The 25,519-nt window shown below is 41.6% G+C and overlaps 1 protein-coding gene across 1 annotated transcript in view; it reads right to left on the bottom strand.

Moving 5' to 3' along the window:
• Ccdc18 (coiled-coil domain containing 18) overlaps positions 1-25,519 on the bottom strand; it is an 80,448-nt gene that overhangs the window by 2,152 nt on the left and 52,777 nt on the right. The window contains exons 21-26 of the mRNA XM_051170820.1: positions 19,526-19,625; positions 18,633-18,749; positions 12,721-12,864; positions 9,828-10,031; positions 7,856-7,993; positions 2,470-2,670 (exon numbers count right to left, since the gene is read on the bottom strand). Of these exons, the coding sequence (XP_051026777.1) occupies positions 2,470-2,670; positions 7,856-7,993; positions 9,828-10,031; positions 12,721-12,864; positions 18,633-18,749; positions 19,526-19,625 (904 nt within the window). The remainder of the gene's footprint in view (positions 1-2,469; positions 2,671-7,855; positions 7,994-9,827; positions 10,032-12,720; positions 12,865-18,632; positions 18,750-19,525; positions 19,626-25,519) is intronic.

Below are 25,519 nucleotides of genomic sequence, written 5' to 3'. Positions count from 1 at the left end.
TGCTAGACAAGCACTCTACACACTGAGCTACATTTATACCTGTGTCTAATTGCTACAGTTATATCTGCTAAACTCTTAGATTAAGTCTTTATTCTTTCTCTCCTTCATCCTCTTTTTTTAAAAAAGATTTTTAAAAAATTTATTATTATGTATACAGTGCTCTGTCTGCATGGACACCTGCAGGCCGGAAGAGGGCTCCAGATCACATTATAGATGGTTGTGAGCCATTATAGATGGTTGCTGGGAATTGAACTCAGGACCTTTGGTAGAGCGGTCAGTGCTCTTAACCTCTGAGCCATCTCTCCAGCCCTCTTTTGTCCTCTTTAGTTAAGATATTAGAGCCAGTTGAGGTTGACTAATAGGGAAATTGTTTTTAAACTAGTGCAACACTACATTAGCTACAGTAATTAATCGCAGTACATCTTCTAAGATTTCTCCATCTATGGCTTCTTTAAGGACTGCTATATTTAGATGGCTGCAGAGATGGGTCAGCAGATTAAGAGCACTTGCTGCTCTTGCACAGGATGGGCTTGGTTTGCAGCAGCCACAGGAAGGCTTACAACCATCCATTACCCCGGCTCTAGAGACTCTGACTCCCTCTTTTGGCTTCTGTGAGTACTGCATGTACACCGTTCACATACAGATAACAGGCAAAACACACACACAAAAATTAAAATCTTTTCACTGTTCTCATGGATATTATAGAGAAAGTATGCAAAATAATAACTAAATAGAGACACAGTGCAGAATAAATATCCACAATATTTATGCAGAATATTTATCCACAATAAAGATCTATAATTTTGTGTAAGTTTTATAAGCTTCCAGAACAACAAAACAAAAAACAGTGTGTATGCATGCATAATACATATATATTGGTTTGCCTTGAACAGGGGTTCTACCTAGGAACTCACACATGCTGGTCAAGTGTTCTATCACTGAGCTACAGCCCCCAGCAGTAGGAATATTATCTTAATAAAAGCACTAATAGTATGCTCACTTTTAGCATACATATGCAGTGTTTATTTAGCCTAAACACCCTGTTAATGCAGAAGACTGAAACCACAGCTTGACCTCTGTCACTGAGCTATGCTACCGGCCCCTCAATGTAACTTGCTACACATGTCAGCTGTGTTATTCTAAGAATGAGTTACTCAGCCGAGTAAGAACTGGGAACATGTATGAGGTGCCAGTTGATTTTATTTCTTTTTCAGTAATTTCCATTTTGCTACCACTCTGTTCTTTTAAAAAGGTCTTCACTGAAAACTTTACCTTATATATTAGCAGCTTTAAATGAACATTTATGCACCCATACTACTAATCTCAAACTCTACACAAACCACCATAATTAAAACAGATGGACAGCCTAAGCCATTTAAAAAAAATCTACATTGGGGCTGGAGAGGTGGCTCAGAGGTTAAGAGCACTGGCTGCTCTTCCAGAGGTCCTGAGTTCAATTCCCAGCAACCTCATGGTGGCTCACAGCCATCTAGGAGACCTGGTGCCCTCTTCTGGTGTGCAGGTGTACACTGTAAACATAATAAATAAAATAAATCTTAAAAAAAAAAAAACTCTACATTGAAAACCAGTTTTAAAAATTCAGAATATAAGCTGGGCGGTGGTGGTAGACACCTTTAGTTCCAGCACTCGGGAGGCAGAGGCAGGGCGATCTTTGGGAGTTCAAGGCCAGCCTGGTCTACAAAGCGAGTCCAGGACAGCCAAGGCTAAGAGAGAGACCCTGTCTCGAAAAACAAACAAAAAATCTGAATATAACAATCATCTCTTCCTCCTTCTTTTTTTCCCCCCAAGACAGGGTTTCCTTGTGTAGCCTTGACTGTCTTAGACTTGCTTTGTAGACCAGCCTGGCCTTGAACTCAAAGTGATCCGCCTGCCTCTGTCTCCGAAGTGCTGGGATTAAAGGCGTGCACCACCAGGCTTGGCTTTAATCTTCTATTTTTACTTTGTAATTTTCTTTCTTTCTTTCTTTTTAAAGATTTATTTATTATTATATATACAGTGTTCTGCCTGCATGTACACCTGCAGGCTAGAAGAGGGCATCAGATCACATTGTAGATGGTTGTGAGCCACCATGTAGTTGCTGAGAATTGAACTCAGGACCTTTGGAAGACCAGGCGGAGCTCTTAATCACTGAGCCATCTCTCCAGCCTCTCTTTGTAATTTTCAAAGGAACTTTATTGATTTAGTGAAAAATGCTTCAGCTTTTTAAAAAAGGCACATTGGTTATAGAATCCAAAAGAGTAAATGTTATAAATGGAAGTGTTTATATTTAAACATATATAAATTATTTTATGGTAATATCATATTAATATTTCATACTTGTTTTCTAAAAAGGATGTATTTTATTTCAAGTCAATAATTGGTCATGAAGACCTCTATAACTGAGAAAAGGAAAAAATAAGTCATTTGTTTTTAACAAGCATATTTCGTTACTTTTATATGCTTACTTACTTTAATAAGTAGCGCTTCATTTGCAGCTTCAATGACTTCGTTCCTGTCTTGAACTTGCTGATGCAGACTGCTTACAGTGTCCTGAGCTTCCTCCAGTTCCAGCTTTGCTTTCTCTAGTTGTTCATTTAGTTGTTGAACGGAAGTCTTTTGAGAGTCAGCAGAAACCTTCCACTTTGCATGGTTCTCTTGATGTGAAATCATCTTTATCATCCCAAAATTGTAAGAAGAAAACAGGATGGAGTTGTTTTCAACAACATACTACTATTATTTTTCCTTAAAAGACATCAAATTTATAGCTAGAAACAGCTGATTTTACAATAAATGCAATCCTCAAGGGAAAAAAAAAGGATACACACTCCTATACTTAACAGTTAACCATGTACCACACTTGGATTCTGATTTATATAAATAAACTATAAAGAAATCTTCAAGAGCCGGGCGTGGTGGCACACGCCTTTAATCCCAGCACTCGGGAGGCAGAGGCAGGGGGATCGCTGTAAGTTCGAGGCCAGCCTGGTCTACAAAGCGAGTCCAGGACAGCCAAGGCTACACAGAGAAACCCTGTCTCAAAAAACCAACCCCCCCCCCAAAAAAGAAATCTTCAAGACAATTGGAGAAATCTGAGAAACAACTGTACCTTTAATATAAAGAAAATATTCTCACAGTTGGGTGTAGTAGTGCATGTTTTTAATCCCAGCACTCTAGAGGCAGAGGCAGGTGGATCTCTTTGAGTTCCAGGACAACCAGGGCTTCTATAGAGAGACCTTGTCTCAAAAAACAAACAACAACAAAAATCCAAAAGAAAAAAGGAAAGGAAGAAAGAAAATACTGCAAGGCAGACATCCTTGGCTTCAGGTCATAATGTCAGTGGTGTTGAGCAGCAGACAGCAAATTAAAAATGGATAATGTTGAGGTAGGAAAGATAGAGAAACAGAGCAGTGTGTGCTACAGAGAGACATGCTGGAGACATGGTGACAGTGACAGGTGAGAGGCTGAGGTTGACATGTTGTCATTGCCCTGTAAGGTCCAAGGGATGGTGTCCAACAGCCTTGAGTTCATGCAGACTCAACCCCCAAACCTGCTGCTTCCCAGCCGTGGGTTCCCCCTGGCTCTGGGCCAGGGGAAGAAGAAAGGTCTGGATTTGACCTCTTTGAAGGCGCATGGTGGTCCATGATGCCACTGGAGGTCACGTTGGTGTCTGTGGTCTATGCTGTTGCCCCAGTCTGCAAAGATCCATGTGGATGTATGCATTCTGCCACTGGCTGATGCCTTAGGCCTTGCTGCCTGGGGTGGGGGGTGGGGGGGGGGGGGGGAGTGGGGCAGGATGCTGATATGAGTGTTAAGTGTAACCATCTGAGGCCATGTTGAAGCCCAGGGTTTGTACAGTCACTGTGTTACCATGCAGATGTTTATGGTCTGGGCTGCTGCCTGAAGCCATGTTGATGTCTGAGGGTACGAGAGAGCTGGCCCTGCCCTCACAGGCCCACAGCATGTGGAGGCAGGCAGGGCATGAGTGCAGGCTCCACTCCATGGTGCAGGGACAGGGAGCTGGCCACTAGGAATCTGACCATGCTCCAGTAAATATATGGATAACACAAAATGGACTTTGTTTTATCCTCTTTTCTTTCTTTCTTTCTTTTTTTTTTTTGTGGGGGGAGGTCATGTGGAAGGGGGGAGCAGGCATGGGAGGACTGGCAGGTGAGAGTGACTGAGGTGCATGATAGGAGATTCCTAAGTAATACTTTAAAGAAGGATGATGTTGAGAACGGCAAGATTTTTTGCTCCAAAGTGTGCCCAGGGCTACAGTGTGGAAAAGGAGGCAAGAGTAAGACTGGACCAAATGTCTATGTTCTTGCTTGGGCAGAAGATGGGTCAGGCCATCTCATGCAATAAGCACAAGGAGGCATCACGTGGGGAGAGGGCACACCGATGTAGTATTGGGAGCACCCCAGAAGCACATCCATGTAACACCTGACCTTCAGAGTTAAGAGGGCAGTGTGCTGGTTAGCTATGTGTGAGCTTGATACAGCTAGAGTCACTGCAAAGGAGGGAGTGAAGTTTCTCAATTCCTCAATTAAGAAAATGCCTCCATAAGACTGGGCTATAGACAAGTCTGTAGGGTATCTTCTCAATTAGTGGTTAATGTGGGAGGGGCCACCCCTGGGCAGGTGTCCCTGGGTTCTATAAGAAAGTGGGCTGAGCCAGTGAGCAGCACCCTCCACGGCCTCTGCATCAATTCCTGCCCTGACTTCCTTTCATGATGAACAACAATGTGGCCGTGTAAACCAAATAAACCCTTTCCTCCCCATCTTGATTTTGGTCATGGTGTTTCATCACAGCAATAGTGATCCCGAGAAAGACGGAGAAAAGTGCAGGCCTAATAGCTTATTTCAAAAGGCTACTAAAGCTGGGTGTGGTGACACACCCCTTTAATCCCAGCACTTGAGAGGCAGAGCAGGTGGATCTCTCTGAGTTCAAGGCCACCCTGGTCTACAAAGCAGTCTAGAACAGCCAGGGCTGTTACACAGAGAAACCCTGTCTAGAAAAAATAAAAATAAATAAATAAATAAATAAATAAATGGCTACAAAGGAGTAATTGAAACTGCCTGATTACAAATGTCTCATAGCTTTTAATGTGTACCATAATTTAATTCATATACCAGAATTAAAATCATAAATAACCAAAAGAATATTTTTGTTGGACAGTCCTATTTTAGGTAAAATTGGCTCATAGTAATATGGATATGATTTATTTTTTATTTTTTATTTTTTGATAGATAAGAGTTTTTTTATTAATTTATTCTTGTTACATCTCAATGTTTATCCCATCCCTTGTATCCTCCCATTCCCCCCCCCCCCCCCCCATTTTCCCATTATTCCCCTCCCCTATGACTGTTCCTGAGGGGGATTACCTCCCCCTGTATATGCTCATAGGGTATCAAGTCTCTTCTTGGCTACCTGCTGTCCTTCCTCTGAGTGCCACCAGGTCTCCCCCTCCAGGGGACATGGTCAAATGTGAGGCACCAGAGTACGTGAGAAAGTCATATCACACTCTCCACTCATGATTTTTTTTTTAAACAAACCTGTTTCGCTCCATGAACACTGTTGTTACTGGAGTCACTGTGGAACGAGCACTGCGACACCAGTGAGAGAAGAGCTGTCCCGGGTGGACCAGACACAGCGAGGGCAGCTCCTGAAAGGTCATGGCCTGGGTCCAGCCTGGATTCTCACTTTATACTCTGAGACCATCACAAGGAGGGACAGGCAGGCAGGCTTCCACAGAAGCACACACTGTAGCCAGCAAGTTGTTAAGGACAATGACTCACTGCTTCAGATATTTTTCCAGGTTATTGTTTCAGGTAACAAGTGAAATCATGCATGGCATGTTTTACAAGCACTGCTTTACGTAAACCACTAAATAAATCAATAAATGAGTATCTAAGAATTAGTCTTTTTTACCTTATTATACTTGATTATAATTGCTTTCTCTTTCATTGGACTAAATAGTGTTCAACTTTCCACAAAGATGGGGGATGCTACCTCAAATCCTTTACTTAATTTATATTATATTTATGTAACTGGTTGTATAAATGTATGTAAACACGGTGGAAACATCTCTTTAGATGTCTCAGAACCAAGCAGAAGACTCACTTGTATTCGCTGGCCTCTGTTACAGGCAATTGGGTTATCAGGAAGCAACTGTCTATTTTGCTGTTGTTGCTTGAGACAGAAACTACACAGTTTCTCTGTGTAGCCTTGGCTGTTCTCGATTCACTTTGTAGACCAGGATGATCTCAAATTCATCTATCCCCCTGGGTCCTGGCTCTCCACCAGAGTCAGGTGTGGGCTCCTTCACACGGTGTGCGTCTTAAGTTGGACCAGCCATTGATTGGCCACTCCCATCTCGCCTGGGTTGCAATTACAGTCTTAATTGCTGAGTCTCCAACCCTAAAAGTTATTTTATCTTTAGTTTTTATTTGTGTGAGTATTTTGCTGCATGTATGTATGCCTGCGGCCCGTGGAGGTCAGAAGAGGGTATCAGCTTCCCTTGGAACTGGAGTTACAGTCCCTGATGAGCTCTTATGTGGGAGCCAGGAAATGAACCTGGGTCCTCTACAAGAGCAGCATTTCAGCTGAACTCTGGCTCCTAGAACCATTAAACAATATGTGAACCATGTGCTTGTAATCAATTTTAGGTAATTTATAAAATTAATGGCTGAACATGAATAACTACAGATAAAGAAATATAGTCAGGCGGGGTGGTGCACGCCTTTAATCCCAGCACTTGGGAGGCAGAGGCAGGTGGATCACTGTGTGTTTGAGGCCAGCCTGGTCTACAAAGTGAGTCCAGGACAGCTAAGGCTACACAGAGAAACCCTGTCTCAAAAAACAAAAACAAACAAACAAAAAAGAAGACATTGTTACAAGCTCCTGTGACCCCACTACAGTGTCTCGAATGTTATCAAATTCTCAATCAGAAGTTTAATACAAAGCTAGGCATGGTGACACACATATTTAATCTCAGCACGAGGGAGGCAGAGGCAAGTGAGTTTGTGAGTTTGAGGCCTACCTGGTCTACATAGGATAGGCAGAGCTATACAGTAAGACACTGTTTCAAGGAAAAAAGTAAATAAAATTTTAATATAAAGACATTTGTGGCCTTTGTTTTACAGGGGGAAAAAGTGCTTTCTTAGCACTAAACTCAACACCAACCTCAAGCAATGTTTTTAGAATATATACAAAGATTTGGGGTAATATTTTCATTTTTTGAAATTTATTTTTATTTATTATGCACTGGTGTTTGTCCTGCATGTATGTCAAACGTTTTAAAAGAATAAAAAAATATTCTAATTAATAACACTGTTCATTTTTATAAAGGTTAAGAATATATTGCTAAAACGTCTATAGTTAGTATTGCTTCCCTAACTATCAGAACATTAGAAATTACAGAGTACTTTCTGATCACATAAACTGGTTATGTCTATAATAAGTATTTCCAATTTGTTTTTCACAAGTTCTGCAGTTAATGACAATGAGTCAGGCTCTAAGCTAAGAACTTCACATACAGGGGTTAACTGATTCCTTATGATAGCTCTGTGAGATAGCTCCCATCATTTTATACATCTGGGAGAGGTTAAATAACTCATACAAGGTCATAGTTATGAAACAAGATTTGGATTCAGGATGCCTGCTTCAGGAACTAGACCTCTTAACTTTAGAGCACATTAGCCATTTAAGTGCAGGCATATTAAGGGCAAGGCATGAATTTAGCTTAAAATGAAGATTACAATGTATAGTTTTACAACAAACACTTCTAGATTCAAACTTTCATCCTAGTAAGTTAGTTCATTTTAGTGGGCCTGACACAAATTTAATTTTTCTTTACCTCCATATGATATGCTTCTTTGAGAGATTCTATTTCTGAGCATAATTTCTTTATTTCTGCTTGCATTCTTGCTTCTAAGTGAGCTTCACGTACTTGAGAAGCCCCGAGTTCTTCAGCCAAACGATTTCCATGAGATTCCTTTAAAAATGACATATTTAATAAAAGTTATATAGGTAGATTATTTGGTTTATTATAGCTAAATCAATTCAGTGCCTTAATGGAAGCAAGCTGGTCTTTACGTAAACACATATGCCAGACTAGCTCCTCATACGGTACACTTTCAAATGCAGACACTTCAGAGATGACCTACAGACGCCCCAGTGCACACGGGCTTCATGAGCTCACTGACCAACAGCAATAATCATCTCCATTTTGGCAGGCGACACCGGCTTTTAGGTATGTCTATGTATGTGTGTGTGGGTTTTTTCCACCATATGGATTATTTGCTTTTTACAAGTACGATGTGTATTGTTTTTTAATTCTTTTTTTTTTTTTTTTTTTTGGTTTTTTTGAGACAAGGTCTCTCTGTGTAGCCTTGGCTGTTCTGGACTCACTTTGTAGACCAGGCCGGCCTTGAACTCACAGAGATCCACCTGCCTCTGCCTCCCAAACACTGGGATTAAAGGCCTAGGCCACCACACCCAGTCATAACTGAGTTTTTAAAGAAACCAAAATGTCTACTACCAAGAATAGATTAGTGGAGCCAGGCGTGGTGGTGCATGCCTTTAATCCCAGCACTCGGGAGGCAGAGGCAGGTGGATCTCTTTGAGTTCGAGGCCAGCCTGGTCTACAAAGGGAGTTCAGGATGGCCAAGGCTACACAGAGAAACCCTGTCTTGAAAAACCAAAAAAAAAAAAAAAAAAAAAAAAAAAAAAGAATGGCATAAATGAGAGAAAAGTAGATACCTTGTTCCCCTTCTTAGGTAAACATCCAAGTATCTGTTATATTGCTAATAAATGTTCCAACATATTCTTAATTGCTTTAATAATCTAGAAATATGAATAAAAATACAGCTAAGCCTCACAAAAGCAAAAGGTAAAACTGTTTTTGTTTGTTTGGTTTGTTTTTTTGAGACAGGGTTTCTCTGTGTAGCCTTAGCTGTGCTGGACTCACTTTGTAGACCAGGCTGGCCTCAAACTCACAGATCTGCCTGTCTCTGCCTCCTGAGTGCTGGGATTAAAGGCGTATGTCCAACTCAGGTAAAAATGTTTTAACTATATTCCTATGAGTTAGGAAGTGTAAGAGAAAATAGAAAAATGACATGATTTTCAGAATAAAACAACATTTTCTCAAGGTCTAAGTAATTAACCCAATTATATCAACCTAAATTCTCTTTAAATGAATTATTAATTTCTGAGAAAATAATTTTTATTAGTACTATTAATTTTTTTTTTTTTTTTTTTTTTTTTTGAGAAAAGGTTTCTCTGTATAGCCTTGACTATCCTGGACTTACTTTGTAGACCAGGCTGGCCTCGAACTCACAGCGATCCACCTGCCTCTGCCTCCCAAGGGCTGGGATTAAAGGCGTGCGTCACACCACTCAGCTTGTACTCTTGATTTTTAATAATAACATTACCATTACAATGCTTCTGAACTGAAGTTCTTGTAAAAGTTAGAAAATTTGACAGTTTTAATTTAGAAGTTGGCTTAAACACATCTAAAACCATCGGAAAAAAAAGTTGTATCAGTATGTACATAACATAAAAGTGAGTACTTTTAAATAGGATCCCACAATGTAGCCCAGGTTAACCTCCAACTAGAGATTCCCTATTTGAGCTGACGGAGTACTGGACTACAGATGTGAATTACCACACTTGGTTCTATCACTTTTCACCACTTTTAAGTGGACAATTTGGTAACATTAGAAACATTCACACTGTAGTGCCACACAGTACACAATAAGAAGGCTGGGCACAGGTGGCTCAGTGAGGAGCTAACACTTCAAGCTCTCAGTAATATAGACGAGGGTCACCTTCTCCTTAGAGAGCTGCGTCATGTCCTCCAGCTCACTAGCGAGCCGGTCCACTTCCCTCTGCGCTTGCACTTCCTGGCGACGAGCCTCTAGCAGCTGTGAATGCGAGCTCTGCATTTGCTCTTGGGTTAGTCTCAGTTCCTGCCCCAAGTCAATGAGCTCCTTGTACTGGGTAGCAATGTACTCTTCCTGTTCTTTCATAACCTGAAAAGCAGAAGACATTTGTAGGTTTCAAAATGAAATATATAGTTATTAAAATATATAGCTATGATTTACTTCTTGCTTTTCATAAGAGAATTTCCCTACAATTATAAAACTTACAATAAAAAAGGAACATCTCCCACTATAAGCTAACATTTTAAAACCTTAATCACAGTAAAATGACAAAATTCATAAACTGGGAACTTTTTTCACTTAGGGATTAAACCCAGAGTCTCCAGATGCTAAACAAGTGCTCTGCCACTGAGACACATCTCCAACCTGTTTTTAAAACGGTGTTTTGAAGCCGGGCGTGGTGGCGCACACCTTTGATCCCAGCACTCGGGAGGCAGAGGCAGGCAGATCGCTGTGAGTTAGAGGCCAGCCTGGTCTACAAAGCGAGTCCAGGACAGACAAGGCTACACAGAGAAACCCTGTCTTGAAAACAAGCAAACAAGCAAACAAAAAAACAAAAACAAAACCCCTGTATTTTGAGAGAAGATTGCCCAGACTCATCTCAAACTTGCGGTCTTCCTGTCTCACTGTTGTGAGCAGCTTATTCTAGCTACAGCATGTACCTCAGGAGCTTTCTTTCCGCATCTGCCTTAGTCGGGACCCTTCAATGCGAGCCTCTAGAATACCGAGAGTGCAAAATCATGCTACACCCCCTCAGAAACTCTTGTCTGCATGGCTTCAATGCACATAGTTATATAACCCTCTATCATAAGACATAGAATATTTTGAAAACATCAAATACTATGGCCAGAAAAACAAACAACAAACAAAATCTCCAAATCCTAATGTTTGAGTATCCAAACTGAGCTATACAGTGAGAGCCTGTCGACAAAACAGTGAGAGGAGGTGAGTATACAGCACACTTGGTAGAGTATTTGACTAACATTTCCCGAAAACCTGGGTCCTCTCAGCACCACATTAAACCAAGTATGCTAGAGCACAGTGTAATCCCAGCGCCTGGAGGGAGTAGGAGGAGACAGGAACAGAGCTTAACGTCATCTTCTACTACACAGGAAGTTCAAAACTAGTCTAGGCTACATAAGACCTTGTCTCAAAAAACAAAACAAAACCCCAAACAAACAAAATAATAACAAGTGGATGGCTCCTGAGAAATGCCCTCTTAAGAAATAATACGCAAGTTGTTTTCAGGCCTATACACATGAGTGCATATACCATAAATAAGTATTACTTATGGTTTATTTATTTATTGGCATAGAATATAGAATTAAAATTCACCATTAATCTATGCAGCTGGGTTGTGAATTTTCTTAGTCACTGCAGCTATGAGTTCCTCTGAAATATTATTAAATTAATCATTTAAATTCCTAATGAAGGACAGGTTAAACATATCTGATCTGAGGGCTGGAGAGATGGCTCACAGGTTAAGAGCACTGTCTGCTCCTCCAGAGGTCCTGAGTTCAATTCCCAGCAACCACACGGTGGCTCACAACCATCTATAATGTGATCTGATGCCCTCTTCTGGCCTGCAGGTGTACGTGTAGGCAGAGCACTGTATATATAATAATAAATAAACATTAAAAAAAATTCCTGATCTGGAAAATCAAACTCTGGAATACTCAAAACAAAACAAAAACAAAAGACAACATTGAGTATTAATTTGAAAGAGGTAAAAATTTCACACTGTGAAACTGTTTAATAAATAAACAGTAAAAATAGTCTATAAAACTAGCTAAAAATCTTTTGATAAGGAAAACTCAACTTCTTAGGAAAAAAATAAATGTAAAGTCAGTTCTAATTCCGCACAGTGAGGCAGGTTAGACATAATGGCACTGACTTGAAGGAAGAAAAGGGGAAAAGTCATTATTAATTAGGAGGGTCCTGGTATTGGGCAGGGTAGCCCAAAGACGTAAATGAGTAAAACTGACGGTGCAAATACTTTTAGTCATTCACTGTTAGGGATGTAATGTCACATGTCCATCTCGCTGTCTTGCAAATTTGCTCGTAGAGACTCTGCTTGACTTATGTTTATTAATTACCTCCACAGATAACGTGTGTCTACTATATGACAATACCCAGCTCTGGGTGGTCAGGAAACAGGAGTGGAAAAAAAGAGACAAAATGCCTTTCCTAACACAGTTTACATTCTATAGGGCGAGAGAGAATTAATAAAACACAATAGTTACTGCTGAAATTACAACATTGAGTCTTTGGCAATGAAAAAGCTGCATCCATTAGAGCAGAGAGAAACAAGGCCAGGGTTTAACAGGACCACGGTGTGGAACAGATACACCGAGGGGCCAGGGGCTCTGCTCCTCTGGCGACACAGCGCACCTGTGGAAATAACATTCGGTTGTCATTTGTCAGTTTCTGGGTGAAGTTCCTCAAGCCCCTGTAACTCGTTAGCATCTATATCTACAATTCCACTACATAGTATATTTATAGTGATTTTTTATTGACACAAAAGCATATACTGTGGATTTGTTATGTAAAATATAGCACAACAAAGATAGGGAATCAAGGTACCTAAGACAGTGTCCTTGCCTGTACCAAGGCCAGCACATAATAAATTGTTTTTAAGGTCAAAAGGAATAATAGGATCTGACACAAATAACTAATGTTTTAAAAACTTGGGACACAGTTTCTATATTTTACAACCAAGGTGTTTAAAGCATATTATTCATTTCACTACTTTTCTCTTATGTGGAAAAAATGTACTTACACTTTCCATTTCTTTCACTCTTTGTTGTGCTCTTTCCGTTTCCTTTTTCAGCTGACTTATCTCCTGCTCGCTTTGGAGCATTATAAACTCCTTTTCCCGAAGCTGCTCTTTGGCATTTTGCAACTTTTCACTTAGACTTTCTATCTGAATTTTAAAAAGATCACCGTTATTCACTCAACTAAGAAAACATAATTTGCCAGGTGTGGTGGCACACACCTTTAATCCCAGTACTCGGGAGGCAGAGGCAGGTGGATCGCTGTGAGTTCGAGGCCAGCCTGGTCTACAAAGCGAGTCCAGTACAGCCAGGGCTACACAGACAAACCCTGTCTCAAAACCACCACCACCCCCCAAAAAAAGAAAACACAACTTACTCAGGGTTGTGTTCTAAGTTAAACTTTAAACACTTAAGACTGAAATATGTAAAAGCAGGCAAAGCATGGAGTTACATACCTGGACCCAGCATTTTGGAGGCAGGAGGGTAATGAGTCCAAAGTCAGACTAGACAGTGCCATTGGGCTTCAAACCTGGGACAAGCACCAGGTACCTTTTCAACCACAGCCGACCTCCTGGCTCTCCCAGCAGCTGCCCCTGTTACGGGGCGTGCCTGGCACACTCCACCCTCTACCCTGAACTTTCCAACCCTGGGCAGGGGCTTCTCACTATAGAATCCAGGTATTTTGGCTCCCTCACTTCTCTCTCCTCCCCCTCTCTCTGTGTGTGCACTTTTCATCTCCCACTGTGTGGCAACTTCTCTGGCCCAGTTCTTTGGGACCAGTGAACCTGCTGAAAGATGCTCCCAATAAACCTATACTTAAATACCTTAATGTCTTGAATTAGCTCATTTCACCACCAAACAAGTCTTCAGCACCCATATGGTGGCTCACAACCATTGTTAATACCACTTTCGGAGGATCTGATGCTCACTTCTGACCTCTGTGAGCACCTGGCATGTATTGTGAGGTTTTCATGGACCACACTTGAGGTTTATTATATTAATAAAGGCACAGAGACATCTATATAATTTAAGGCTGTTGCCCTTTTGCTGGGGCAATCTCTCCGCTAGATTCTAACTTATCTTTTTTTTTTTATTAAATATGCAGTGTTTTGTCTGCATGCCAGAAGAGGGCACCAGATCTCATAATAGATGATTGTGAGCCACCATGTGGTTGCTGGGAATTGAACTCAGGACCTTTGGAAGAGCAGGCAGTGCTCTTAACCGGAGCCATCTCTCCAGCCCCCTCCCTGCCCCACTTTTTTTTTTTTTTTTCCCTGCCCCACTTTTAAAGATTTGTTTATTATTATGTATGCAGTGTTCTGCCTGCATGTACACCTGCCCACCAGAAGAGGGCACCAGATCTCATCATAGATGGTTGTGAGCCACCATGTGGTTGCTGGGAATTGAACTCAGGCCCTCTGAAAGAGCAGACAGTGCTCTGAACCTCTGAGCCACTTCTCCAGGCTCATTTGATAAGCATTACCAAGATATTTAACTGTTTATCTTTTAAAAGAAGTAGCTGTGTTTGAGATTAGCTGCTCCTAGCTTATCCTAACTTGGCCACCATTGCCTTTCTCATGAGGTTCTCACTGCGGTCCCCTCTGCCTTCTACCATCTCTTAAATCCATCAGCTTCTGCCTACAACTCTGGCTGCCTGGAACTCCTGCCCTTACACCCTGCTCCAACTCCAGCTACTAGCTCTTTACTATGTAAAAAGCCACATTCCTGTACCTCCCAAGTGCTGGGACTAAAGGTGTGTACCACACCCAGAGAAGAAAAGTGCAGTTTAGCATTTTATTTTATGTGAGTGGGTGTTTGCATATATGTTTGTGTATCATGTGTCCTCACGGGGTCAGAAAGCAACACCAGATCCCTTAGAACTGGAGTCCCATGTTTGTGAGATGTCACTTGCCTGCCGGGAACTAAACCCAGGTCCTCTACAAAGCAGTAAGCACTCTTCACAACTCAGCCATCTCTCTTGCCCCAGAAAAATAATTTTTTTCTACTTTGATTCTAGGTGTTTGGTTTTGTTGTTATTTTGTGACAGGGTCTTGCAATACTGGGTCCTCTGCAACAACAACAAGTGCACTTATCGGCTGAGCCATTTCTCCAGTGTCAAAATTCCACTTTGAAATGATTCCATAGCAATACTTGCTTTTCTGTTTGTGGCTTATTTCCATTTACATAACAATTTCCATTTCCATCCATTTTCCTACTGATGACTATGGAACCAAAAAAAAAAAAGACAAAAATCATGTAGAGTAAGTTATGATGCTAAAGATTTGAGTAAAGATAGAAATAATAATTTAATTATAAAAAAGAAAGGTGGCAGAAAAGGGAAGAAAGATGTTATGTTAAAAGGAAAAAAGAAAAAATTAGAAATATGGAATAAGAAAAGCAAGAGATAAAATTTCTAATCATGCATAAGTAATATGTAAACAAAATAAGATGATAAATATAAAAACTATATAAGCTGGGGTTTTTTTACAACTAGATAAACAATGTTAAAAATATAGGGCTGGAGAGATGGCTCCGTGGTTAAGAGCACTGACTGCTCTTCCAAAGGTCCCGAGTTCAATTCCCAGCAACCACATGGTGGCTCACAACCATCTATAACGTGATCTGATGCCCTCCTCTGGCCTGCAGATGTACATGCAGGCAGAACACTGTCTATGTAATAAATAAATAAATAAATATTTTTAAAAATATAATAATGAGGAGGAAGACACAGGTGTAAAAAAGGGAGTATAGAAAAGTATATTTTGTTTTTTTGTTTTTGTTTTTTTAAGACAGGGTTGGTTTCTCTGTGTAGCCCTGGCTGTCCTGGAACTCCCTCTGTAAACCAGGCTGGCCTCAAACTCACAGCAATCCACCTGCCTCTGCTTCCTGAGTGCTGGGATTAAAGGCGTGTGCCACCACCGCCCAGCTTAGAAAAGCATTTTTAATAAAATAACAAAGTATTGAAGTCATTTCTTTCTGGGTCCTCTAGTACTGAAGTTTACCAGGCAGGAATAGGTGCTCAGTAGAAGTTTGAATCTCTCATCTTTTGTACTATTCAAGCTGATTCTTTGGACCCATAAAGAGCCAGTTATACAATGAGGCTTTATTTACCCTAGGGGTTTCCTCTTTTTCTTTGTATACCAAAAGCCACTTCTGGCTACAGTTAATTTTATAGCTTGTAGATCAGGCAGGTTTACAGACGTCAAAGACTTCCCTGTTTGTTGTCCCTGGAGTGGCTACTAATTTTCCTGACACCATTTGACTAGTCCAAGTTTTGTTTTGTTTTGTTTTTTAGAGACAGGGTTTCCCTGTGTAAACTTGGTGTTCCTGAACTCACTTTGTAGACTAAGCTTGCTTTGCACTCACAGAAACCACCCTGCCTCTGCCTCCTGAGTGCTGGGATTATAGGTGTGCACCGCACCCAGCCTTCTGGTCCAAGTTTTAAACTGTTCAATATTAACTACCCCAAAGGAGGAAGGGATTCTCTGGAAACTGAGTTCTTCCACTGGATCTGAACTTCAGGTTACACTCCTGCTAGTAGAAAACCACACGGCAAAAATGCAACCCCTGGATTTAGAGCGGCGTGCTAACTATTGCCTGGAGTTACTGCTCTCTTCAGTCACCCTAGGTGTGGGGTCTGCCCCCAAGACAGCAGACAGAGAGCCATCCTCACAGTCGTCTAAGCTCCCCACAAGACAGCAGACAGAGAGCCATCCTCACAGTCATCTAAGCTCCCCACAAGACAGCAGACAGAGAGCCATCCTCACAGTCGTCTAAGCCCCCCACAAGACAGCAGACAGAGAGCCATCCTCACAGTCGTCTAAGCCCCCCACAAGACAGCAGACAGAGAGCCATCCTCACAGTCATCTAAGCTCCCCACAAGACAGCAGACAGAGAGCCATCCTCACAGTCTAAGCCCCCCACAAGACAGCAGACAGACAGCCATCCTCACAGTCTAAGCCCCCACCGCATCTCCATGTCTTGCCCGCTGCTGTCCATACTGCCTAATGCAACTAATTCCTGCCCAGAGATGAGGCCACAAGGTCCCATGGATTGTCACTGTTCTGGTCTCCAGAGTCACTCAGTTTCTGCAGATGGCACATAGCTATAGCCCTGTTTCTGTCCAGTGCTGACTTGTCATACATGAGAAATCAAATATTCCAACAGCATTTAAGACTTACAAGATTAGTGGGCTTGTCCTACGGCTATAAACAGCATTGGCTTTAATATTAGCATTCCTTGGCTTGCTTTATCAGTGAGTCTCTGATACTTCCTCCCATTTGCAAATGCTGCAATTACTATTTTCATAAGAAGTACAGTAAACAAATGTAACACAGCTTTATAATTTTAAAGATAAAACATATGCAAGATTAAAAAATATGGGGCTGGAGAGATGGCTCAGAGTTTAAGAGCATTGACTGCGCCTCCAGAGGTACTGAGTTCAATTCCCAGCTACCACATGGTAGCTCCCAACCATATATGTAATCTGATGCCCTCTTCTGGCATGCAGGTGTACATGCAGGCAGAGCACTGTATAATCAATCAATCAATCAATCAACCTAAGGGGAAAAATACAAAGTACACAAAGTTTCCTTCCCACTGTATTTTTCAGACAACTAGGTTCTAGAATTACTTGTAAATCTTCCCAGAAATATTTTATTTTATAAGTAGATAGTGGTTCCACATCTCCCAGTAGGCCTGGACACTACTGGGCCAGAAGTGTGTGCTTCTCCCAATGGAAGGTCTGAGCACCTTTGTCTTGAGGCAGAAAAGGGGCAAGCACAGAGCTGATGATTCCACCTCTCCCAGGAACATCGGTGGTCTTCGCTGGAGAAGACACACGGAACAAAATCCTCATGTCACAGGGTATCTTGTGTAGCCGCACGTGTGGGAGAAAATCTTTTCTCCGCAAGTGTTACTGCTCTTTTAAAAGAGCTACTCTAGCAGCGGGTGGTTACAGCTCTTTCTGTAAAGCTGCGTTAGTGGCAGACTGTGCGCGTGAGTGCCTATGCCTGATCGGGTTACAGCCGGAATGCAGGTTCCAGAGCTAAGGGCTCCAAGACTGAGGTGGCAACACAGCACCCAGGCTGACTCAGAGGAGTCACACAGTGCTTCATGATCAGCCAACAGCTCCCCCTACAGCGGGGGCACTGCAACAGCCAGCAGCACGCTCCACTGATGAGCCCTGAGCTTCAACAGCATCCAGGCCACTCCCCAGTCAGCCTGACTGACAGTCAAGCCCAGGAGCACATAGGTGAATTAATTATTCAGAGTGGACGGGAGCCCTTCTTTTCCCAGAATAAACAGGAAGTTTCAGAGGTCATTGATGAAGTAGGTGGTGCTGGTTTATTTCATGTGAATGGGCAGTGGGAGGGGTTTTGAGGATGAACGCCTGTCATTGGCTGGGGCTAGGCTGCTGGCAATGCTCTATTTGCTTGTGGAAAGATAACAAGTGACAAGCTCCTGTGACTGACCACCTGTAACCTGTGCTCCTGAGGCAGGCACAGAAAACAGTGAGAAAGCTTTGTCTCACACTATCTGTTCTTAGGATGAGATTTTAAGTCTCAAATTTGAAAGAACTCCATCTCAGCAGTACTGCCCCAATCCCCTGGGGGCACGGCCCCTGAGCCCACAGGATATTAGACACATTGATATAAGAAATTACAATCAAAATAGCATTGTGGAGGAAATGAGCATTACGTAGAACATACAAGTTGAATGAAAGTGTGCAGTGCTGCCATCATGTGTGTTCTATACAAACCCCCAGCGTGCACACGGATGCATATGTAGCAGTTTGTGTAGCTGAGACAGGACACAGTAACTTAAGGCCAACTTGGGTAGCACAGCAACAACAAAACTGTGTACAGAGCCATGGTGTTAAATTTTAATATAAGATATGGAATTTTAAAGTAATTACCTGTTTGTTGCATTCTTTAAGTTCTAATTCTGATTTCTCCACAGTGCCCTCTAATTTGATTATTTTTTGCTCCATTTCTCCTCTGTGCTCACGAATGGTCATGTCCAAATGTGTTACCTAAACACAGAAGCTAATATGGCAAGCTGCTTGCTCAATTTTATATAATGCAAATACTGTGTGGTTGGAATATACTTTTACATCAGGTATTAATAAATAATATTCTTAACCCAAATAAACTATTTTTCAAGTAGGGAATTGAATCCCATAAGTATTACATGTTATAGAAACCTAAGATGGAAAATGAAAGAATTAAGGTGTCAATTTATACTGAAATAAAAACAGCGAAACAATTGCCTCGTTCCTCCAACATTTAGCTCATAGTAATGTATTCAGCCCCATGTTCTTTGCATATACAATAAAAAACCTAAAGGGTAGCAAGCAAACCCATATTTCAGAATGTACTGACTGGGTTGAGTTGTAGTTTAGTGGTAAAGAACTTACCTCCCTGTTCAGACCCCAGGAAGACAAACAAGTTTTTCAGCCAGGCATCTATATTCCCCATATTTGGTCAAACAGCAAGTTTGTCTTTAAAAAAAAAAAAAAAAAAAAAAAAAAAGCCTAGATGTATTTCTAACTTTAAAAATATTTACGGGGCTGGAGAGATGGCTCAGCTCTTCCAGAGGTCCTGAGTTCAATTCCCAGCAACCACACAGTGGCTCACAACCATCTGTAATGAGATAATGAGATCTGATGCCCTCTTCTGGCGTACAGGTGCACATGCAGGCAAAGCACTGTGTACACAATAATAAATAAATAAATCTTTTTTAAAAAAGGCCCTTCATGATCATCCCAATGTAGACGTTTTAACTGAAATATGAATAGGAAAAGACAACCTGAGCTGCTCGCTGCTTCAGCTCCCAGTTCCTCTCCTTAAGCGCCTGATCCATTTCAGCAAGTTCTTGTTTCTTATCTTCAATCTCCATCTTACATTCTCTAAAATTTGTCAAAAGAAAAGACCAAAACAGATGATATGAATTCTACAGCTTTTTTTTTTTTCCCCCTGAGACAGGGTTTCTCTGTGTAATAGCCCTCGCTGTCCTGGAACTCACGGAGATCCGGCTGTCTCTGCCTCCCAAGTGCGGGGATTAAAGGCGTGCACCACCACGACGGGCTGAACACTATAACTTCTTAAAGGTAGATAAATTATTGTTATTGTTTCTCATAAATTAAAAGAAACAATGCATGTAGCTAATTTAGAAATGGCATATAAAGGAAATGACAGGCAGAAAAGCTAGCTTACAGGGAGATGGGCAACAATCTGGACAGTTCACTAGCCAGGCTGCTGAGATCTTATCTTAATACATAAGGTGCAGAGGAACCAAGACAAACAAACACCACTCTCTACCACACGTACACCATGCGGTTCCACATATAAGGATATACATGCACACATATCACACACACACACACACACTCCAAATCAAAACAGAGCAGTATGAAATGAGGCCAGGAAAATAGAAACCTGATCATACAGGGCTTTGTGCTTTAGAGGCGTGTAGTTGTTAAAACTGTGGTCTGTGGTAAAACACACGTAAATTATCCTCCTATTGGCCACTTTGAAGTGCATAATTCAACTGAATTGACATCACCATTATCTGTTCCCAGGGATTATTTCCTGTCATCCCTTCCCCTCGTTCCTGGCAAGTACCAATCTTTACTATCTCCATTGGATTTATTGATTCTACAAATTTCATATAAACAAAATTATACCACAAGTGTCTATCTTATCTGACTTGGCATGATTTCATCAGGGTTTATCTACTTTGCAGTGTGGATTATCACTATTTTATTGCTTTTCCTGACTATATAATATTCCTTTTATGGACATACCACATTTTCTTTACCCATTCATCACTGCTAAAAAATTAAGCTCTTGACATTTACGGAGTGTAAGTGTTTTGGCTATTGTGAACAGAAGTGCTTTGAACATGTGGTGTATAATTTTTGTTCAAAGAACCATTTAGATTTATGACTAGGAGAATTATTATACTAAATGATAACTTTATGTTTAAATTATGGAGAAAGTGCAATTTCTTTCCTCAGCAGCTATCACCATTTTCATTTTCTGTCAGCAATGAATGGGAATTTCATCTCTTCACGTACTGTCTTCCTAATATTTTTATAAAAGAACCAATCAAGTTAATATTGAAATTGTATCTTTATACTTCATTTTTCTCATTTCCAAATGAATTAAGATTTTATTGTGAATGTTTTAGGAAGCAAGTATAATTCTAAATAGAAATCAGTATGATCTGATTTATGTTTGAAATAAAAAACGTAATGAAAATTGTGGGAAATGGATTAGCAATGAAAAGAAGAGCATAAGGAGCCCGTCAGGAAACACACCCACACACCATCAGAGAAACAGTGATGGTCTTTGCACAGTGATACCAGAAAGTCAATGGATTTTATAATCTATTTTAGAAATAATATTGATAAGAATTGCTAATGAACTGGGTAAAAAGAGAACAGAATGATTCTACAGATTTCTGGTTTGAGCAATGACGTTAGAGAGATGGGAAGGGCAGGAGTATAAGAAAATAAACGAATGTTTCAAGACACCTCTTAAAATACCTACTATGGAAAGCTGGCAAGACGGTTCAGCAGGTAAGCACACTGGCTCCCAAGACTGCACCTGAGCTTAAGTCCTAAGACCCACACTGTGGAAGGAAAGAACTGATTCTCACAATTTGCCCTTTAACCTCAAAATGTGCATGATGGACACATGTCACACCTCCACCTATGTGCACACAAAATAAATGAACAAAAATTTAGTAAGATCAGGCTTGGTTCTTCCTCTGTGGACCCTCCTGTTGCAGCATATTTGATCACACTGTGAACCCTAAGATTGTGTTGTTTATTGGAAAAACCTGTTTCTAGTTGTGGTGTAGCTCTGCCCTAGCACAAACTTTTAATCCAAGAGCTTTCTGCTTGACTACAGTAAACAGGATGAAATAAAAGTGAACCACAGGTCAAGAGGTGGAGCAAGCAACCAGTTTAAAAAAGTGAACAACAATTGAGTTGTAATCTGAATAAATCAATAAAGTTAAAATTAAAAAAAAAAGTGAACATAGTTATAAAACCATAGAAGCAGATCAGGAGGACGGACAGAGAGATGAGCAGGGATAGAATTGAGGGATGCTGCGTTTGAGGGGTTTTGAGACAGGTGTGGAGGACAGACCATTTCCCTTTGGGACTGGGTGCCTTCTCTGCCTCTCTGAGCTGGCAGGCTCTCACCCCAGCATCTGGCTCCAATTCTTTATTGGTAAAAGGAAAAGTTTGAGATTTCATTGACAGGTTCCCTTCCAGCCCACCTCTATTCCTTTGTGTTGGCCACTGATATCTAGACACTCTCTGCTAGCGACTAATGGTGGCCACGCCTGCGAGGGATGCAGATAAGCAATTCTCATTATTGTTCCTGCCCGCAGTTCCTCATTCTCACCCTCAGCCCTGAGGCAGCCCGCTTGCCCCTTCTGGTCATCCAGATACAAATCAACACACTATGCACACCTGTTTTGTTTTGTTTTTTGACACCTGATTTCTGATAAAGAAGCCAGAAATACACACTGGAAAGAAGATAACATCTTCAACAAGCAGTGCTAGTCAAATCGATGACTGTGCACAGAAGAATGCAAATAGATCCATATTTATCACCCCACACAAAACTCAACTCCAAACGGATCAAAAGCCTCAACGTAAGTCCAGACACCCTGAATCTGACGGAAGAGAATGTAGGGAATAGGCTTCACCTCATTGGCACAGGTGAAGACTTCTGAACAGGCTGTCGATACACAGGCCCTAAGAACAACTAATTAGTGGATCTCATGGAACTGAAAAGCTTCTGCACAGCAAAGGGTGCACCACTGGGACAAAGCAGCAGGCTAGAGAATAGGAAAAAGATCTTTACTTTCTACACTTCCTATAGAGGACTAATATCGAAATATATAAAAAACTAAAAAACAAAAACAAAAACAAAACAAAAAAACCCCTAAAAACTGGACATTAAGAAAACAAATAGGGCTGGAGAGATGGCTCAGCAGTTAAGAACACCATCTGTTCTTCTAGAGGTTCCAAGTTCAATTCCCAGCACCCACATGGTGGCTCACAACCATCTGTAATGTGATCTAATGCCCTCTTCTGGCCTGCAGGGGTACATGCAAAAAGAGCATTCATATACATAAAATAAATAAAAAAGAAATAACCAGCTGGGCAGTGGTGGCACAGGCCTTTAATCCCAGCACTTGGGAGGCAGAGGCAGGCAGATCATTCTGAGTTCAAGGCCAGCCTGGTCTACAAAGTGAATCCAGGACAGCCAAGGCTACACAGAGAAATCCTGTCTCAGAAACACAATCAGTGCTCCCAAAGAAAACAAAGAGCCCAATTTAAAAAAAAAAAAAAAAAAAAATGGAGCATGGAGCTAAGCAAAGAGATCTTAAAAGATGAGACACAAATGTAGCTGACCTTTGTTACTCCGTGGGTTCTTTTTATTCCTACCCTTTATTCCCCCCCTAGTTTCACACCTTATCACTAGATAGGAAAGAAAGAAAAATAGAGGGGAGAGAAAGAAAGAGACATCCTTGAACCTAATTATTTTCTTCTTGTTTCTTCTATGAGCCTGCCTACCGATAACTCACAACCAAGCCCCCTGAATGACCAACAACCACCAACCCTACCTAGAATTTATGACTCTGAAAAGTTCCCAGAATTCCAAATGTAACACAATTGCATAAAGTATCTGCAGCTGGCAAAAGCACGTCTCTGCTAGAGCACGAGGTGAGGTAAATCATAGTCAGCTGCTGTGGATGCTCCAAAGCAGCCTCATATCCCCACACCTGGGATTAAAATAAAAACATATTCTTATAATATTTCTGTGTAGTTTTAAAGAAACAAAAAATTCAGAATTGACACTACACACAAATGGCAAAGGAACCTGTAAAGAAATATTCCACACCCTTAGTTATCAGAAAAATGTAAATCAAAACTACTTTGAGATTTCATCTTACGCCAGTCAGAACGGCCAAGATCAAGAGAGCACATGGCAGCCGTGCTGGTAAGGATGCGTGGGGAAGGCAGGGGACACGTGCTCATGTGTGGGAGTGCAACCTGTATGGCCACTAAGGGCCACTAAGCGAGTCAGAGTGGCAACTCCTCAGAAAGCTGGGAGTAGATCTGTGTGCCGCCATGCAGCTGTACCACTCTGGCACACACCTGAGGGACGCTACATCCTACTACCAAAACACCTGCTCATCCATGCTCACTGCTGCTCTATTCATAACAGTCAGAAACTGGAAACAGCCTAGATGAATGAATAATGAAAATATGGTATAATTATAAAATGGAATGTTATTCAGCTGTTAAAAAAGTGATACTATGAAATTTGTAGGTAAACAGATGGAGCTAGAAAAAAAATGATCTTGAGTGAGATACCACAGGTCCCCAAAGAGAAATGCTGTGCGTCTTCTCTTGCATGTGCAGTTACCTTTTAAGCTTCAACAGGTGTGCTACAGTGTACATAACACAAAGGTTCGGTGTCTTGTAAGGGACTGGGGGGAGGGTAGGCTCTCCCAAACAAGGGGAAATAGAATATACAGTTACAGATGGAAGGGGGAAACTGGTGTGGGAGGATTAAATGGGGAGAGGGAGAGAAGAGGGGTAAGGGAGGGAACACAGGAAGGAACTAACACTGAAGGTCATTTGAGGGCCAAATAGGAACTTAGCTAGTTTTTAGTAGAAACTTCCTAACACACACACACACACACACACACACACACACACACACACACACACACACACACACACCTTTTGCCACCAAGGGACACACACACACACACACACACACACACACACACACACACACACACACACCTTTTGCCACCAAGGGAAACCTCCAGTGCTGGGAATGGGTTACATCTAGCTGAGTCACTCACCAAAAAGGCCCCATGGGAATACCCAAGGCTACTGGCTGCCCTGCACAGACTAGCAGGAAAGCTCAATTACTGAAGGCAACACCTGTGCATCCGCTGAACACGGGGAGTCGAGCAGGTGCCTAACTAGCGCCTTTGCTCCTACTGACTGCTCCTCGTACGACTGGAAGGTCCTCTGCAGGGTACTAGAGGAGAAGGGCAACCAAGAACCCAGCTGTGAGGCTTCAATCTAAGACGGTGACCTGTTGGCAAGATACGCTGGTGCAGCCGGGCATGGTGGCGCATGCCTTTAATCCCAGCACTCAGGAGGCAGAGGGAGGCGGATCTCTGTGAGTTCGAGGCCAGCCTGGTCTATAAAGTGAGTCTAGGAGAGCCAAGGCTACACAGAGAAACCCTGTCTCAGAAAAACAAACAACAACAACAACAACAACAGGAATGTAATGCTATATTGAGTCATAGACTCGTTTTTGTTGTTGTTTTGTTTTTTTTCAAGACAGGGTTTCTCTATGTGGCCTTGGCTGTCCTGAAACTTGCTCTGTAGACCAGGCTGTCCTTGACCTCACAGGGATCCACTTACCTCTACCTCCCAAGTGCTCACATTAAAGGAGTGTACCACCACTGCCTGGCTGGAACATTATTTTTTAAAAATAGGTATTTTGGGCATTTATTTCATTTAAGACTTAGTCTTTTCTTTTCTTTTTTTTTTTGGTTTTTTTTTTTTGGTTTTTCAAGACAGGGTTTCTCTATGTAGCCTTAGCTGTCCTGGACTCGCTTTGTAGACCAGGCTGGCCTCGAACTCACAGCGATCTGCCTGCCTCTGCCTCCCGAGTGCTGGGATTAAAGGCGTGCGCCACCACACCCGGCTTTAAGATTTAGTCTTAACTATACATACTTTTAATCACA

Source organism: Acomys russatus, chromosome 28 (assembly GCF_903995435.1).
Source record: "Acomys russatus chromosome 28, mAcoRus1.1, whole genome shotgun sequence".
Taxonomy (NCBI): domain Eukaryota; kingdom Metazoa; phylum Chordata; class Mammalia; order Rodentia; family Muridae; genus Acomys; species Acomys russatus.
Note: the sequence above shows the minus strand (reverse complement) of the source record. Positions and strands in the feature narration are given on the sequence as shown.